The 19,194-nt window shown below is 39.0% G+C and overlaps 1 protein-coding gene and 2 long non-coding RNA genes across 4 annotated transcripts; 1 reads left to right on the plus strand and 2 right to left on the minus strand.

Moving 5' to 3' along the window:
• The first annotated feature begins 428 nt into the window (after nt 1–428).
• Nucleotides 429–6,682, plus strand: LOC110886178 (nucleolar and coiled-body phosphoprotein 1). Of its 2 annotated transcripts, XM_022133942.2 has the most exons (7): nt 429–1,995; nt 2,591–2,655; nt 2,767–2,857; nt 2,894–3,334; nt 5,383–5,472; nt 5,583–5,644; nt 6,326–6,682. In XM_022133942.2, exons 1-7 carry the CDS (start codon nt 1,879–1,881, stop codon nt 6,429–6,431), a joined length of 972 nt encoding a protein of 323 aa, XP_021989634.1. In that variant the 5' UTR covers nt 429–1,878; the 3' UTR covers nt 6,432–6,682. The 2 variants fall into 2 exon arrangements, with proteins under 2 accessions (XP_021989634.1, XP_021989633.1); XM_022133941.2 differs by having other exon boundaries at nt 2,767–3,334.
• Nucleotides 6,683–7,143: 461 nt separating this feature from the next.
• LOC110886180 lies at nt 7,144–9,536 on the minus strand. Its single transcript, XR_002562685.2, has 3 exons — nt 9,284–9,536; nt 8,239–8,293; nt 7,144–7,794 (listed from the first exon to the last, which is right to left on the minus strand). It is a non-coding gene; the product is annotated as an uncharacterized LOC110886180 (long non-coding RNA).
• A 4,452-nt stretch (nt 9,537–13,988) lies between these two features.
• On the minus strand, nt 13,989–16,050 carry LOC110883114. The gene is made up of 3 exons (XR_002560367.2): nt 15,758–16,050; nt 14,713–14,767; nt 13,989–14,268 (listed from the first exon to the last, which is right to left on the minus strand). It is a non-coding gene; the product is annotated as an uncharacterized LOC110883114 (long non-coding RNA).
• Nucleotides 16,051–19,194: the final 3,144 nt, after the last annotated feature.

The following is a 19,194-nucleotide window of genomic DNA, read 5'->3' on the forward strand; positions in this document are numbered from 1 at the left end:
ATGATGTTGTACAAATTGAAAATTTGGGGCCTTATTGTCAAATTTGTGAAAGATAGGGTTATTTAAATCTAACATCCTTTTGTAAATTTCATTATATTTTTAATAATAATAATAATAATAATAATAATATTAATATAAAGTCTATTATTATTATTATTTTACAAAGAGAAAAGTGCCCGGATAGTCTATGTGGTTTGCCCAGATTTCACTTATAGTACCTACACTTCTAAAATTAGAGCTATAGTCTCTAACTTTTGCAAATTCGTTTTCGGATAGTCCCTAAGTGTAACATCAGTTAGTTTTCTCAGTTAAGTGGGTGTGAATTGACTAAATTGCCCTTACCATTAAAAACAATAACATAAAAAGAAATATAATTAAGAGGGGCCCACCACCCTCTTCTTCGTCACTCTAACCCTGCATAAAAACTCCACCACCACCATGTTCAAAAACCACCACCGCCACCACTGCATCCCCACCCTCACCCACCACCACTGTAAACCATACAATCTGGCCACCATCTAACCACCGTCTTTACCCACCTAATCTCGCCACCAGTACCCTAGCCGCACATCCACCAACACCCGACCACAACCTCCACTCACCACTGCCCTAACAAGCCGATGAACCACCACCGCTCTGCCTCTTAAACCTCCGACTCACTACCACTTCTATCTCCCTTTTGTATCCTCCAGCCACCACAAACCCCCAATTTCAATCACCTGCCCACCTCAACAGTAGTCGCACCACCACAAACCTCCAATTTCAATCACTCTCACCACCACCTACATCACATCAACAGTAGTCACCGGTGATATTACAGCTTTCGATCATCATCTTCACCAGTTCTTTAAGGTTCGTGACTTATAAAAATTTTCAGGAAAGTTATGGGTGTTTTGAGTGCAACTGTGGTTTTCCAGGTGATAATAATCGAGTTTTTGGGTACCTTTGCAAGTACGTCGCCATTAACATTCTGACCGGGTTTATGAGCATGCCGATTGCGGTGATATTGAAGATGATCCCAGTTTGAGATTGCACCAAGTAGCTAAATGAGTTCCCATCTCCACCGGTGATAGGTCGACGATTGTGAACGGTTATTATGATTGGAACCAGATCTAAACTGTCGTGGCTGTTTATGACGGTTATCTGATCGGCTCCGATGGAGTTATCAGTGTTTTGTTGTTGTGACTCAACTTTGCTATCTAATATTGCACACGAGGAGGTGTATGTTTTAGGTCGGAGGAGGGTGGAGACGATGATTGGAGGAGGTGGAGGCCGGATGGTGGAGGCGGTGATTGAGGGGTGGTTGTGGGGTAATGAAGAAGACATTTGTGACCTGTTTTAGGTTTTTAACAAGGCCCATTCTATACACACCCCCCTCCTTCCTGATTACACCCCCCCTTGTGAGAGGAAAACTGTCGGTGGCCCCACCTGTAAGTATGTGAGAGGAGGAGGGTGAAAAAAGTAAATAGGGGGGTGTAGAAAGTAGCACCCTTTAACAAAAAAATACGGTCGCCACCTGAATTATTTATATTAACTCTTTTTGTTTTCTTTGTTGTTTTTTAATATGGGCATTTTAGTCATTTCGTACTTACTTAACATCAAAAGCTAACCCCATTCACATTAGGGAGTATCTCAGAATAAATATGTAAAAGTTAAGAACTATATATAACTGTAATTTTATAAGTGAAATCTTTACAAACCAAAGGGCTATTTGGGCACTTTTACTTTTTTATGAATATGAATAAAACGAGTATAATTGGAGGCACCCAGCAAAACCCTAAAAAAACCCTCTCTGGTCGTCGTTTCACAGAGAGCTGAAAAGCCGTCGCTCCCGCATTCACGCTTCATACAAACACCACAAACCCTAGAATTAGCAAGATGGCATCTTTAACCCCTGAAACGAAGGAACTTCTTCTTCATTCTGTCCTTCACTACCTTCATCGTGGTGGATTCACCAAAACCCTCAAACGCTTTCTCTCAGAGGCTCAGATTCAGGTTTCTTTTTACACCTATCTTCTTAATCAGTTAATGTATACCTCTTGCTAATTCAACTGTTCAACCATTTGATTGCTACAACTTGAAAGCTTAAGGAAATTTAAGAGCTTTAGGTACAATACAATACAACTAGGATTTGTTTGATTATTCGAACTTAGAATTATATGATGATTTTGTGCGTGTGAAGTTGGTGTGTTACAGGGGAATGATTTGATTAGCTAGTAGCTATAATGTATTTTAGAAATTATTTTTTTTTTCAAAAATCTTAATTTTTACCAGTTTTGACTGAAATTTGACCAATTTTGACCAAAATTTGATTGATTTTGACTGCCTTTGATCGAATACCAATTTTAGGTATGACTAGGTGAAATTTGATCAGTGAACTACCGATTACCGATTACTTGACGATTAATCCCGATTTTTATAACACGGGTTTTATGGGATTTTAGATGCTCTTTTTGCACTAAAACTGTGTTTTGTGTATTTTAATAATTTAATTAGAATTTGTTTTCAATGAATATCTTTTTATCGCTTCTCTTCTACTGTCTTACGCCATATATAACTTTGAAATTTCAATAATCCTGTTTTTGTGCAGGATGAAACATGGAAGGCTTCTTCAGTAAATTTAGAGGACATCTACTGCAAATACATAAAAGACAGGTATTACGACAAAAAGAAATATCGTCTTATAAATTTTTTTACGTATACTGTGATCTCAGTTAAAGATCCTAAAGAATCTCGTAATGTAATGATCGGTTTTGTGTTACTCAGTTGTCAAACTAAAGATAATGCGGTTGTTGAACCCGAAACTAAAGAAAAGAAGAAGAAGAAAAACAAGCATGAGTTAACTTCCGGTGATGAAGTTAAAGAAACAAAAACCGAAGCAATAAAGAAGCCTGTTGAAGATAATACAAATGAAGATAATGCGGTGGTTGAACCCGAAACTAAAGCCAAAAAGAAGAAGAAAAACAAGCATGAATTAGGTTCTGGTGATGAAGTTAAAGAAACAAAACCGGAAGCCGTAAAGAAGCCTGTTGATGATGGTACGAATGATTTAGAGGTAAATGAATCGAAGAAAAAATCGAAAGATAAGAAGAAAAAGAGCAAAGAACAAGTAGTTGATCCGAATGAGGTTAAGGAAGAAACAAAGAGTTTGAAAAAACGGAAAAGATTGTCTGACGAAAACGGGCATCGGTCTGACAAGATTGAAACTAATGAAACTGTCGAAGAAGCTGCTAAAGAAAACGAGACACATAAACATGAGAAACCCGAGATGAATGGAGGCGAAAAGATTGAATCTCAGAAATCTGTGAAAAAGCAACGTGTTGGTTCAGCGGAGGTTTGTGTTTTTATTCGTTTTGTTTGACCTGCTTAAACGATATGGTTCATTCCATAGTTATCAAATGCGCTAGGCGCATAGGGCTTGCCTGTCGCCTAGGCGAGAAGCGCAAAAAAAGCGAGGGCCTGAGAAAAAAAAAAAGCGCAATCAAATAAAAACATTAAAAAAACAAAGTTATGAACCGAAAAAGCCAAATCCTCAAATTCCAAAAGTTTTCAAATATCATAAACCTTAAACATAAAACCAACATAATTATGAATCAGCAAAATATCCCAAAACCAAAACTGATAAAGACTTGAAAACAATAAAGTTCAAACTTCAAAAAGTAAATAAATTTCAAAACCAAATGTTCTTCAACTTTAAAAATCATCGGAGTCGGAGTCGTCATCCACAGCAATTGCCGGCAAAAATACTTTAACAGAATCGATACACATACCTGCTATGTTGTCAAAAGCGCAAAAAGCGCGCGCCTAGGCGCAGCGAGGCGCACCAACAGCACCTGGTGGTAGCCTAGGCGCAAAAATGGGCTTTTTTTTGAAAAAACGGTTCTGAGGCGCAAAAAGCGCCCGCCTAGGCGCAAAAAAGTTGCAAACAGAACAAATGACCATTAAAACACGAAACTGAGTGCCTGCAAAAACTGGCTCACGCGGGCCTGGGGTTTTCGGAGCTGCATTCGTGTCCGCAGGTGCGGGCACGCACGAGTTCAACCAAATTCAAGCTCAAAAACTCTTTTTTGCCCCCCCCCCCTGCGCGCGGGTAGGACTTGTGGTAAAACATGTCATAAAGCTACAATGGAGTAGTAAAGACTTTACCTTATAAACAACCACTCACTTTGTTCCCACACCAATGTGGGACAAAGAATTTACCACCTTTTGAGACTTTTATTCACACACCCAAAACTTACAACATATAAGTCCTAAACTTTTGCTACTAACTATTAGCTAGATGATCATAAATGACATATATAATAGTTTTTTTTTTAATTTTATATGTGGAATCTTATTTATTTTCAAAGCATAACATATTTTTTATATTTTTTTTCTCTATGTGCGCTTTTCTTAAAAAAGCCCACGCTTTTTTTGCGCCTTGCGCCTAGGCTCCGGGCGAGGCCGATGCGCCTCGCCTGCGCCTTACGTCTTTGACAACATAGCATACCTGTAGTATTTTTTGCCGGCAAAAAAAAAGCAGAACTGAATGTTGTGGATGCGTCTTAGTTGTTATATAGAGAACATGAATAAATATTGAATATAAAGATAATATATCTCCTAAGTTTTTGAAATTCAAAATATCTTTTAAAAATATATACAGAATTGCTGAGATATGATTCTAAAAGTTTTTAAATTAGCTGTAAATATAATCTTTGTTTTTAAAAGATAGGGTTTTTTTTTAAAAAAAAACACGTTGCTTTTTTTTTTATCTAGGAGACAAAAGCGCAGTTTGGTCGCCCAGGTCGCCTAGGTCGCCTAGGCGATCGCTTTTAACAACAGAGGTTCATTCACTTTTAAGCTATTCTTTTTACTTGTTGAGTGGGTACAGAGACGTTAAAAGTTAAAACCCAATCGACCCATAAATAAGTAGAGAAAGGTTTAAATACAAAAGGCTCTTAACTTGTGACGGTAGCCGACCACCAATATAACATGCGTAATTATGCAAATAGTGTGCGTAATTAGGGTTAACCCAACCTATGCGTAATTATGCAAATAACGTGCGTACTTAGGGTTAACCCAACCTATAACGTCCGTAATTAGGGTTTAACCCAACCCATATGTAATTATGCAAATAACTTATAACGTCCGTAATTATGCAAAGTTAATTACTATTGTGCCACCGCGTTTAGTTGAAGGCCTAGATTAGATGAGATGTGCGGTTGAGATGCTCGCGTACGCATCGCACGATAAGGTGGTCTTGTATGTTTATTCGGCCTCTTGTACCTTAAACTGGTCAAAATATCTACTTCTTCTAAAAATAACCGCGAAAAATATGTGAATTTGGTTTGATAAGAAAACAGTTAGGTAAAGAAAACCTTTTGATTGATTGTGTTCTTGCAGCCGAAGACCGTGAATGCATTTCAAAGGGTGAAAATTGAACAAGTGGAATTTGCTCATGAGAAATTGCAAGACAATTCATACTGGGCAAAGGTACGACGACCTTAGTAATAATTGTTATATATACATATACTTTTTTTTTAAATTTTTTTTGAGAATGTTATTATACATAAGACTCATTTTTATTTTCAAAATTTCACCAGGATGGTGCAGATATTGGATATGGTGCTAAAGCACAAGAAGTTCTTGGTCAAGTGAGAGGAAGGTATAATCACACATTTCAAGATATTTAATTGACGTTATCGATAATCAAGATTTAACGAAAATAAAGGAAGTGCACTAATTTTAACGTTATTTTACTAATTTCGTGAAAATAATGTTAAAAGAGGGGGATGGTTAATCATGCATCATGTGGTGGCGGCGTTGATAGCCGAAAGACAAGGGAGTACATGCACTAATTGGCCTTTGTCTTAATTGCTGACTGTTATGTGCCTTATGTCCAAGGCTTGATGCTAAACTACCATCGAGCCGGGGGCAGAGGCGGAACCGGAGGGGGGTCAAGAGGGTCCGTTGACCCTCCGGTCACTGAAACTTTTTGAATTTTTATTTATAAATTTTGAGTTTTTGAAGAACAAACTTAGAGATGGACCCTCTACTTTGAACCAGTATAGAATATAAGCTTATGATGACCCCCTAACTAAATTGTTCTGGTTCCGCCACTGGCCGGGGGTCTCATTGGAAGCAGTCTCTCTATTCCTACGGGGTAGAGGTAAGGCTGTCTACATCTTACCCTCCTCAGACCCTACTTTAGCTTTGCTATTGGTGGGATTTACTGAGTATGATGATAATCAAGATTTATCGAACAGTGATCATCTGATAAAGTTATTGATATTTAACTATTACAACGCCAAACACAATCTTTAACATTCTGTTTGATTGTGCGTAGGGACTTTCGACATGAAAAGACAAAAAAGAAGCGTGGAAGCTATAGGGGAGGACAAATAGATCTACAGTCGCACTCAATAAAGTTTAACTATGATGATGAAGAGTGATCAATTTTGCAGTATTCATATCCAACCAGATGATCTAGATTCAAGTGTATTTTTATGCTTTAACCACAATATTGTTCCAGATTTCACTTTATTTTTGCAAAAACTATTCATCCCTGCAATACAAAGATACAATTCTTTGTTATTGCAAGTTTTGTTGTAAACTTAAAGATTTTGTTCCTTCTTCATTAGAAAACTTGGATACACATTAAAAACCGATTGTGAAACGTGAGGGTATGGATGATCGGGCTTCATCGGCTTTCCACTCTGATAGTTTTAAAAGTGAAGATGGATGATTAGGTGACATGCGAAGGAGCTTGGTTTTCTGGCATGTGCTTCGAGTACCCTTATAGCTTTTTTTGTATGCAGTTTTTTAAATATTTTAGTTTTTAATGCGGTAAAAGTATACGAGGTAAAGTACTATTTATTTGTAATTTTTAAAACGATATGTTAAGCTCAGGCTCCTTTCTCAATTATCAAAATCCGAAGCGTCCTACGCTTTTAAAATGGTTTATACTAATATAATTGATAGAAGATAACAACAACCCAGTAAATCCGCAATTAGCAAAGCTAATGGCAGGGCCTGAGGAGGATGGGATATAGGCAAATCTTACTTCTATCGTTAAGGATAGAGAAACTGCTTCCAGAGAGACCTCCAGCTCTATAATAATAAACACTAAAAGAGTACTAGAACTACCCAAGACAAAAGCAGTGGTAAAAGCAAAAAACAGTAAAGGTAAATATAGCATCATAGAGAAACATACTCATATCCATATACATATCGTAAGACAATCACCCTCCAAGACCATCTAAAGTGTAGGCAAATCTATAACCCCTTTGACAACACCCAACCACATCTTACCTAACCCCTAAAACTCCTTAACTTTTATCCTACGTCTCCACGAACTCCTATCTTGGACCATGTCCTCGGATAGGTGCATTTATATCAAATCCTGTCTAATCCGCTCGGCCCAAGTCAATTTGAGTCCACCTCTACCCCTCCTACCATCTACAGTGATGGTTTCCACTACCCCAACTGGGGCCGTTGCTTGCCTCCTCTTCACATGTCCAATGTCACACCCCCAAACTACCACCTAGGGAATGTCCCTGTTAGGCGTGTGACGTACCAACAACAAGCCACTAATTACATTGAACCCATACAAATTTCCAAATAAAATCCTCAATTATCATTAACAAGTTTAAATGAAAACCAACATGTTCAGCGGAAGCAAATAGTAAACCCAAGTTAAACTATTTCGAAACCAATGTATAGTATCAATAGTTTAAATACATGATTCCCTCCAGTCGACCCATGACCACTCCAGCTATTCCAGACAGCAAGTTCCCAAATCCAAGATACCTGGACCTGTGAGCATGTAACAAGTGTATCAGACAACGCTGGTGAGTTCATAGTTTTACGAAAACGTTGGTTACCAAGTACTTAGTTACTCCATTGAATTTAATTCCGAAAGTAATGTTAAAAACAATGTTGATAATACCCCAATACAAGACGGCTTCTGATTATTTTGCCCTTTCTCCAATGCTCCTATCAAAGCATTGGTCATGACTAGGTCATTAGTTCAACACCCGTCCTCCCAGGAACGGGGTGAGGTTGCCAAACCTAAGTAGCGCTACTAACTAATACCATGTTACCACCCAGGTAACCAAACAACACGGAGGGACTTTAAAGGTGATAGGAAGAGTATATTATCCAACGTTCCCGTTTTTACCCAAAAGACTTATCCCTTCCCGGGATACCCACTGACTGTCCCCAACCACTGGGACACATGCTCGAATGTAGTGAACTCACCTTGGTTTTGCTCGGTAAGATTATTTACTCGCTTAACTGTCTGTTCATAAACGCCCTAAAAGAGTTATCGATACAGTTAGTCACGGCTAATCCATGTATTCATGTTTTACACCAACCATATATATTGCTCACATAATGTGTACATATAACCTAATTTACAACAGTAAGCATCTTATACGCATGTAAACACAACCAACTAATTCATCATGCATAGTTCGAATAATAAAACATGCAAATATTTCAGTTATGGTTGCCACAAACATTCATGGGTCACCCATTTGTCTCAAATGTAAACACTTGACCTATCAGTTCCTCTCGGCCCAAGTATGGTCTCTCAACTGGTTCCGGCCCACTATTTACCCAGTAACCAGCCCACTAATAACCGCCCCCCTTTTGCAATCCAACCCAGCACCCGATCAAGCAATCCTCCATATTAATATTCATATGATATCCAGCACTCAGTTTTCATTATTGATCAAATAGCATGCATTGTCAACTAACATATTCAGCCATAAATTAATAAAAGTGTGCACAAGTCATCGCAACTTCAGCACATATTTATTCGTATGCAATCTGTCACATTAATATACAACCTATCTTTGATTAATCTCCACTAACATTTACCCTAGCAAGACACATACAAAAACCCACTGTTCAGTTCAAGATTCATGATCAAATCAAGTCATCTAATAATATTTAGCACTCATATTACTACGTTCACTGATTATCATTATACTTGTATTTTCGGATAACACCAATCACCACATAAGTTATCAACCCTACCCTATACTAACCAGAATTAAACCCTTCTAATCGCCATTAATTTTCCCAACGAAACTGGTTCCATACTCTCATCTTCTGAATATTATTCATCGGGCCAAACTATTCGTATCTGATCTATGCGCGACCAAACTCATTAGATCTAGGCTACATGCTTTAACAAGTGCACATCATATAAGAAATATATATCATATATCAGCACATATGAAATCTTGATCGGCCCAAACAACAAATAATAAATCGTTGATAAATAAGAATTACTAACCAGAAATCCGACTAGTTGTGATGTAAACCGAAACAGAAACAGGGGTCTTGCTACTGCCGTTGTGTGATGAATAATTAGGGTTGATGTGTTGCAATTATGAGACAAAGAGAATGGATACGTAACTTGTATTATAACAGTATTTGGGCAATATGGGCCGGTTGGGTTTGCTTATTTAGTTGGTGGTTTGGGCCGGTGGTCACCCACTAATGTGGGATAGGTTTATTTATTAGACAAAAGGGCCGACATGTTACTTATGTCACCTAAGGGATAGGTTTATTTTTTTTTTATTATTTTTTTACACAAATGTGAGTAATGATTGAGTATGAAGCAGGGAACTGACAGAACAAGAGCACAGATTCGGATACATGATGTTATGTGTCGGCTATGTGCTAGAATCATATTTACAAGTTAATTAATTATGCTAATGGTTTTCCAACTAAACATCATACACACATTGCACAACTATAAAGCATACTAGCACATTTATCAGAGTCACGGATTGATTAGATAGATTAAAACAGGAACAGGGAAATCACTAAATCGAAGGCACTAACCTTGAAATTTCGGGTTGTCACATCATCCCCAACTTGAAAGAAATTTCGTCCCGAAATTTGACAAGTAGGCACGAAAGAGTAAGGTGATAATCAGAATTGTTGTGGATTTTGCTCAGGTGTGACATCATCCCCAACTTGAAGGGGAATCTCGCCCCGAGATTCACCAGTTTTGCTTGACTCTGCTTTGTCTTTGGGAAAGAGGTGAGGGTACTTTAGTTTCATCTGATCCTCGCGCTCCCACGTGAACTCCGATCCACGTCTTGAGTTCCAACGAACTCTCACGATTGAAAGTCGACTATGTTAGCGATGGGTTCCCCAACAAGGGTACCACAAGTGTTTCATCGAACAACGCTTCTTCAGTTTCATCGAACAGCGCACTGCACCCTCCCAGGGTGAGACTTTCAACGTGATACGATCACCTACAGCGATCTTCCAGCGTTTCCTAAGCTTATCAGCTTTCCTGACGGTCACGCATTGCTGTCAAACGGTTCCCGATTCAAACACTCTCCCCAAGGGTTTCGAGTACCAGTCCTGGACCAGTAATTAAGTTGTCCACCATCTCAGTCTAACAAGAGGGTTGACATTATTGTCTATGTAACGTCTCAACAAAGCTGTCTGGCTACCAAGATGATAACAGCCGCAGTAGTACTCATCCACAGGTAAAAGTCCTTCCAACTTGCACCAAAGCCTGTCGCACACATGCTCGCAGCATGTCTTCGAGTGCCAGGAGAGCTCGTTTTCTCTGATCGTTTGCCCAACGGCGATAAGCAATGCTATGGTCCTGACGTGAGCCAAGGGTGTTGTGTATTACCTGACATAAATCATGCATAGATCCAATTCAGAGGTAACAGGAGTTGGCACCTCGTACCTAAAAGCCGCCTCTCTTAGAGGAACATTCACAACTGTGAAGACTCGACGGTTTTCTTGATTACAAGAAACTGTGCTGGTAAATTGAGTCCATCAATGATCACCCAGGTGATAATGTTTCCGTTTCAAGTTGTAAGTAGACTAGTGACAAAATCCATGGCAGTCTGTTCTCATTTCCATATATGTGTTTCTGGTTGCTAAAATCCCATCTTGACTTTCCCACATGTCAAACATCGTTCCCATGCGTGGCTATGTGGGCCTTGAGGTCCGGTTACCCCCACATGGTCTTCAGGTTTTAATACTTCCTATCAAAACTCAGATGATTAGGATATCGAGATCTGTGTGCTTCGCCTGCACCAGTTCCCTAATTTTGTTGTGTAGTGAGGTCCATATTTGTTCCAAGAAGTAGCAAATATCATCTGACCTGTCCAAGCTTGCTTCCCCATGCCCCGCATGGGTCAATATTGGGAACTCTCTTCCTTACGTTCTTTAGTTTGAACAAAGCGAGTCTGATCAGGTATGTTAGAGTCGATAACAAGCTGCAAAGCTTGTGCACGTCCAGGATTTCACAGTCGTATTCATTCAAAAGTTCCATCCAGCGGTGCCATCACATCTTTAGCTCACACGGGAGACCCTTGTGATCGGTCTAGGTAGTGCATTTGGTACCGTCCAAGTAATGCCTCCAACTTAAATCCAAAGACCAGGGCTTCCACCGCAGGTCGTGACTCGTGCAGTCCTTCCTGTAAACATTGCAGAGTTGGGATTCGAAAGCTGAAAAGACGTCCTTTTGTTTTGTCCTTCACGAACACAGCACCCTACTGTGCTAAAGAGATTTAAGCTACGATCTTCGAAAATCCCGTGGTGAATCTGCGATAGAGTCTAGTGTGACCACGAAATTGCTGCATCCTCGAAGGGATCTTCGGTGTCGAACAATATCTAACGAAGTGGGTCTTTAGCGAGATCCACGTGTATTCCTACTTCGTTGATCATATGACCAAAAATGTATCTCTCGAATCCAGAAGTTACCTTTAACAAGACTTTGCGTGGAGTGGCTCCTCCCTCAGGAGCCCTAAAATAAGATACAAATGTCGCCCATGATGTTCCTTCCTCCTGGAAATGATCCAGAACGTCAACCATAAATACAGTCGATTCATGTGGTCCATGAAGCTGCTGGTGTGTTGATTAACTCAATGGTCATGGTGTACAAAGTCGCAATGGTCGTATTGCGTTCGATATGCCGTTTCAGGAACATTCTCCTCTTGGTCTTCCGTCAATACATGGTCGAGGCAAACAGTTCTTGATTGTCACCTTCCTGAGTTCTGGATAATCAGTACACATACGAAAAGGCTTTATCTTCCCGAATATAGTTGGGGCTCCCCAAAGCGAACAAAAACTATGTCCAATAAAACTCATGTCCAATAGTTCCTGTAGATAGTCCTTGCAACCCTCCTGGTGCAAGACGATATGTAGCACGAGTAATCAGGGCTGCCCCCGTCGTGAGGTCAAGATGAGATTCTGCCCAACAGTGGTGGATGTAAATCTGTAAGCTCCTCAGGTAGCACACCGAGAGGAATCACGAACAATTGGTGGATCCTCGATCCTCTTTTCCTTAGCCTCAACATCAGTAATGGTTGCTAACGTAGCGGGGTGATCCCTCCGTAGACACTTCTGGGCCTTCATAGCTGATATGGTGCTAACCTTTGCACCACTCTGTTGCTTTAGAACAAATAACGATTCTCCACACAAAATTTTCTCCTCACATGGTATGTCTGCGTGATTTCTGAATAACCAATCCACGCTAACTACTGCATTGTAACCATCAGGGGTAGTAGAAGGAAGGTCGATGTCGAACGCCTGTCCCCCAAGGTCGAGGTTGCATCCTGGCGAACATATAAGACTTCAGTTGACTTGCATCAGCCGACTCCACAACAGGTTCGGTTTCAAGAAGCATCGGGGTTAAACAGAACAGAGACGAAGCGAATAGCTACCCATCCAAGCTATCGTGTTGCTATTACACCTGGTATAGCCTATGCCATGCTAAATGTCCTTCCATGAGCTTCATTTCTAGTGTTGTTTCCGTCGCGAGAGTTTCCAGTACTGCCGTCGTTCCCTTGGTTGTCGTCACCTTCGTTTCCATACTGTAAGCTATGATCACGAGTACCTGGATGTTGCCGCGACTGTTGCCTCTAATATTGTTGCCTATAACGGTGTCCTGTGTCCTTTCACCAACAAGGTCCATCTTTTCACCTTCCGTGCCACGTCCTAAGGCATTACTCATGGTGGGGGCTGTTACACCGTCCGCTTTACAGTCAATCGTCATCGATTTTGTCCCGACTGGTTCGTAAGAGTCGACTCCCATGAGTCGCTGTCTGGGGTTAAGGATTCGATTGGAGTCAAATCGCTGTTGTTCATTGCCGATAACTAGGGTCGTTCAAATGCTGAAGTCGGTAAGGTACTACATTTACCCTTTTGTCCATAGTTCTTGCAAGTTGACTGAGTAATACACGGTATGTCACGAGAGTGTTGGAGAAGTGATAGCACTTAGGGATCTAAGGCATCAACACGCTAAGTTCCAGCAAACAAAGATAAGTGAGGAAAGTATAGTCCAATCATTTGATGCTGAGCCATCCAACTCAGGGACGTTCGTATTAGCACCTAACATTCTACACAGTTCGCTAGGCGTTCAGATGTGTGATCAGGTGATACTCGATAGCATTGAGATTCGTAAGGATTCAGAAAGGGGTGAAAATATCATGTTCGAGTAGGAGACAATCAGTGCTATGACTCCTATAGACTGTTGAGTTCTAACATAACATCAATTAACAGAGCGGAACCCCTCTCACACTCGTTAAGCCTCACTGGGACTCACATGCACCCCACATTATTATTATGTGTGCACCCATAATAATAAGGCAATTTGCATGCTTATCTCAGTGCCTCTTAACTCGCGCTGAAAGGTTCCCCGAATTCGAGCAATAAGACAGATGACGCCACAACATAGATCATGAAAGTTCAAGAAGAGTCGCACTCTTAAAACACTTAACATGGGTTGGTAACATAGAGGTTCATACTGCAGTGCTAAGTGTGCATTCACGTGTGATGTTACTCATATGCAAACACTAGATATACTATGCAATAGTAAACGAGAAACGAACCTTGCAGTCTGGAGCTGAGTGTCATGATCGATTTCGGATATGTTCGGTTATAGTCTGGTTTTATAAAAACGTTTTAAAACCAAGTTCACTATAACCAGTGGCTCTGATACCAAACTGTCACACCCCCAAACTACCACCTAGGGAATGTCCCTGTTAGGCGTGTGACGTACCAACAACAAGCCACTAATTACATTGAACCCATACAAATTTCCAAATAAAATCCTCAATTATCATTAACAAGTTTAAATGAAAACCAACATGTTCAGCGGAAGCAAATAGTAAACCCAAGTTAAACTGTTTCGAAACCAATGTATAGTATCAATAGTTTAAATACATGATTCCCTCCAGTCGACCCATGACCACTCCAGCTATTCCAGACAGCAAGTTCCCAAATCCAAGATACCTGGACCTGTGAGCATGTAACAAGTGTATCAGACAACGCTGGTGAGTTCATAGTTTTACGAAAACGTTGGTTACCAAGTACTTAGTTACTCCATTGAATTTAATTCCGAAAGTAATGTTAAAAACAATGTTGATAATACCCCAATACAAGACGGCTTCTGATTATTTTGCCCTTTCTCCAATGCTCCTATCAAAGCATTGGTCATGACTAGGTCATTAGTTCAACACCCGTCCTCCCAGGAACGGGGTGAGGTTGCCAAACCTAAGTAGCGCTACTAACTAATACCATGTTACCACCCAGGTAACCAAACAACACGGAGGGACTTTAAAGGTGATAGGAAGAGTATATTATCCAACGTTCCCGTTTTTACCCAAAAGACTTATCCCTTCCCGGGATACCCACTGACTGTCCCCAACCACTGGGACACATGCTCGAATGTAGTGAACTCACCTTGGTTTTGCTCGGTAAGATTATTTACTCGCTTAACTGTCTGTTCATAAACGCCCTAAAAGAGTTATCGATACAGTTAGTCACGGCTAATCCATGTATTCATGTTTTACACCAACCATATATATTGCTCACATAATGTGTACATATAACCTAATTTACAACAGTAAGCATCTTATACGCATGTAAACACAACCAACTAATTCATCATGCATAGTTCGAATAATAAAACATGCAAATATTTCAGTTATGGTTGCCACAAACATTCATGGGTCACCCATTTGTCTCAAATGTAAACACTTGACCTATCAGTTCCTCTCGGCCCAAGTATGGTCTCTCAACTGGTTCCGGCCCACTATTTACCCAGTAACCAGCCCACTAATAACCGCCCCCCTTTTGCAATCCAACCCAGCACCCGATCAAGCAATCCTCCATATTAATATTCATATGATATCCAGCACTCAGTTTTCATTATTGATCAAATAGCATGCATTGTCAACTAACATATTCAGCCATAAATTAATAAAAGTGTGCACAAGTCATCGCAACTTCAGCACATATTTATTCGTATGCAATCTGTCACATTAATATACAACCTATCTTTGATTAATCTCCACTAACATTTACCCTAGCAAGACACATACAAAAACCCACTGTTCAGTTCAAGATTCATGATCAAATCAAGTCATCTAATAATATTTAGCACTCATATTACTACGTTCACTGATTATCATTATACTTGTATTTTCGGATAACACCAATCACCACATAAGTTATCAACCCTACCCTATACTAACCAGAATTAAACCCTTCTAATCGCCATTAATTTTCCCAACGAAACTGGTTCCATACTCTCATCTTCTGAATATTATTCATCGGGCCAAACTATTCGTATCTGATCTATGCGCGACCAAACTCATTAGATCTAGGCTACATGCTTTAACAAGTGCACATCATATAAGAAATATATATCATATATCAGCACATATGAAATCTTGATCGGCCCAAACAACAAATAATAAATCGTTGATAAATAAGAATTACTAACCAGAAATCCGACTAGTTGTGATGTAAACCGAAACAGAAACAGGGGTCTTGCTACTGCCGTTGTGTGATGAATAATTAGGGTTGATGTGTTGCAATTATGAGACAAAGAGAATGGATACGTAACTTGTATTATAACAGTATTTGGGCAATATGGGCCGGTTGGGTTTGCTTATTTAGTTGGTGGTTTGGGCCGGTGGTCACCCACTAATGTGGGATAGGTTTATTTATTAGACAAAAGGGCCGACATGTTACTTATGTCACCTAAGGGATAGGTTTATTTTTTTTTTATTATTTTTTTATACAAATGTGAGTAATGATTGAGTATGAAGCAGGGAACTGACAGAACAAGAGCACAGATTCGGATACATGATGATGTTATGTGTCGGCTATGTGCTAGAATCATATTTACAAGTTAATTAATTATGCTAATGGTTTTCCAACTAAACATCATACACACATTGCACAACTATAAAGCATACTAGCACATTTATCAGAGTCACGGATTGATTAGATAGATTAAAACAGGAACAGGGAAATCACTAAATCGAAGGCACTAACCTTGAAATTTCGGGTTGTCACATCCAAACCATCTTAATCTCCCCTCCACTACTCTAATTGATAGAATAGAGCATGATTGTAAAATAAGGTCTCCAATGCCGAATACTCTCTGAGTAATCGCTTTAAAATATAGGCTGTCGAGCCGACTTTCTTCAACTCCGTCTAATTACTCGAATCGATCACACGCGGTCAACATCGGCTAGAATCATATCTAGTAGGTCGACTCGGGCCGAGTTTGACTTAAAAAAAGAGTTAAATGTCATTTTAGTCCCTGTGGTTTGGGCCATTTTGTCAGTTTAGGCTAAAGGTTTCATTTTTCGCCTGTGGGTCCAAAAAGGTTTCAGCGTTGCCATTTTAGTCCACTGGGTTAACTTAATCCATTTTTTCTGTTAACGAGAAGGGCAATTCGGTCATCTTATATGACCGAATTGCCCTCCTAGTTAACAGAATCACATATAAAATGACCGAATTACCCTTCTCACTAACAGAAAAAATGGATGAAGTTAACCCAATGAACTAAAATGGTAACGGTAAAACCTTTTTGGACCCACATGCGAAAAGTGAAACCTTTGAACTAAACTGGCAAAATAGTCCAAACCACAGGGACTAAAATGACATTTAACTCTAAAAAAATAAAACATAATTTCTATGCTTATTATATCAGAAATGAGTATCATTTTCACGTATTTTGTTATACATATTAGTAATTTATGTTATTTGACATATATTTAATTTTTGAAAACTAATTTCTTTATAATTTAACATGTTCGAGTACTTCAGAGTACTCTCCGCCTAGATCGAGTACTCTTAACTCTCTGATTGATTGATCGGGGAGCGCCTAACGACTTTTACAACTATAGAAAAGATTGATCAATACAAAAACAAGTAGTTATCATTGTTAAATTCTATCTTCTTATCTCAAACATCTTTCTTTTAAGGTTAACACCGTAAAAGAGTTTTCTGCGTACAAATCACCTCTTTGAATAGAAAATGAGTCATGAATATATAGGGGTCTGTATGTTTTCAGTTTGCATGTTATTTATATACTACATATTTTTAGGGATGTTTTAAAAAAATATTGATATTAAACTTTAATCTAAAACTATTTGATTTTTCACTTTTAATCTAAAAGTTTTACTTTTTGCAGTTTAATCTTACTTTGGTTCTTATACTTTTCATATTTTGCAAATATTTTGTTTTATTTTTCGTTCTAAATTTTGCGAGTTAACACGACGCAACGTGTGTGTATGGTTCAATGTTTTTATGTTTCGTTTAACGCTTGTTCTGAATTTGCGAGTTAACACGACGCAACGGACGTGTATGGTTCAACGTTTTTACGTTGTCTATTGTTTTCCCGTTTAACAAGTTCGTCGCAACGAGCAGGTACTAAGTCGACTTAGTTATTATTTTCTATGTTTTACGTTACGGTCTAATTTCTTCACACTAAAATACGCTGGTTGTTGGCGGTGGTGTAACATTGGTACTATTTGAAACAGTTTTACACCATCATCGTGTGGGGCTTAATACCAGTTGTTTCTACTTTCTAATTGTTTTTTATTGTGAAAAAAATGAATTACTTTTAGCTAGTGAAAAAAATGAAATTACAAGTTTTGTCCTTTATGTTTACACCAAATTACAGGCGCTGTCCTTTAGCGCAAAAGTTGACAAGTTTTGTACTTAATGTTCTAAAATCTTGCACGTTATGTCCTTTAGGCCAAACTCAGTTAGATTTTTTGGTTACCAATGGCATTTTAGTCTTTTTACCCCATTTATTTAATAGTATTTAAATAATAAAACAAAATAATTTAAAATATTATTATTTTAACTATATATATATAACCTCTATCACCACCACCACCCTTCACCACCACCCTCCACCGCCACCGCCACCACCACCACCCTCCACCGCCACTGCCACCCTCCACCTCCACATTCACTGCTATTTGCATCAAAAACCCCCCAAAAATAAAAAACCTAAATACCAAATCAAAAACCCCAAAAACCAAAAATATCAAAAATATCAAAAACCACAAAAAAAAAAAAAAAAAAAAAAACAATTCCGCATCGAGAATTCCTGAAGCTGCAACCACATGAGACTTCCTGGGCCCACCAAACCAAGATGACACGCCATTATGAACGGATGTTCTTGATGACTCTGTACCCACTGATGAATCTGACAAAACTGTACAAGAATCAGCACCATTCGCTTGAATTGGGATCGTTGCTGCTCTCCTATAACTACTATTACCAATCTGCGATCTTTTCCGGTGAAACCTAAAGCACAGCAGTCCAATTATGGCCAAAAGTGCTCCAATTACTACCCCAATTCAAATCCCAACGATTAAACCTGATGACTTTGCTTTCATCTCTTTACAGACTCTTTAAAATTTCCTATGCAAGCTATCAATCCATCAACACACCTGTGAATCACAACTAGAAAGTAATTGCATTCAAGTTTGTTGGATTGTAACCCTAAATACAAAAGGCAAAATCAAAATTCATTGTTGCAGCTTTATAGATAATCCAAAATCTTAACTAGCTTAGAACGATGGTCAAACAATAGCCCCCTTAATATTACTTGTTTTACATAGTAGTCCCTGAAGATATGAAAAGACAATATTGCCCTTATGTGCAAGGCACATGACCAGATTTAACCAAAAAATCTAACTGAGTTTGGCCTAAAGGACATAACGTGCAAGATTTTGGAACATTAAGTACAAAATTTGTCAACTTTTACGCTAAAGGACAACGCCTGCAATTTGGTGTAAACATAAAGGACAAAACTTGTAATTTACTCCTAAAAATAAAACATAGCACATGGACTTTAGATGACTGTTAACACTTTTGACTCTTTATTTTTCTTACAATTACAATTACAAT

Source organism: Helianthus annuus, chromosome 10 (assembly GCF_002127325.2).
Source record: "Helianthus annuus cultivar XRQ/B chromosome 10, HanXRQr2.0-SUNRISE, whole genome shotgun sequence".
Lineage (NCBI taxonomy): Eukaryota > Viridiplantae > Streptophyta > Magnoliopsida > Asterales > Asteraceae > Helianthus > Helianthus annuus.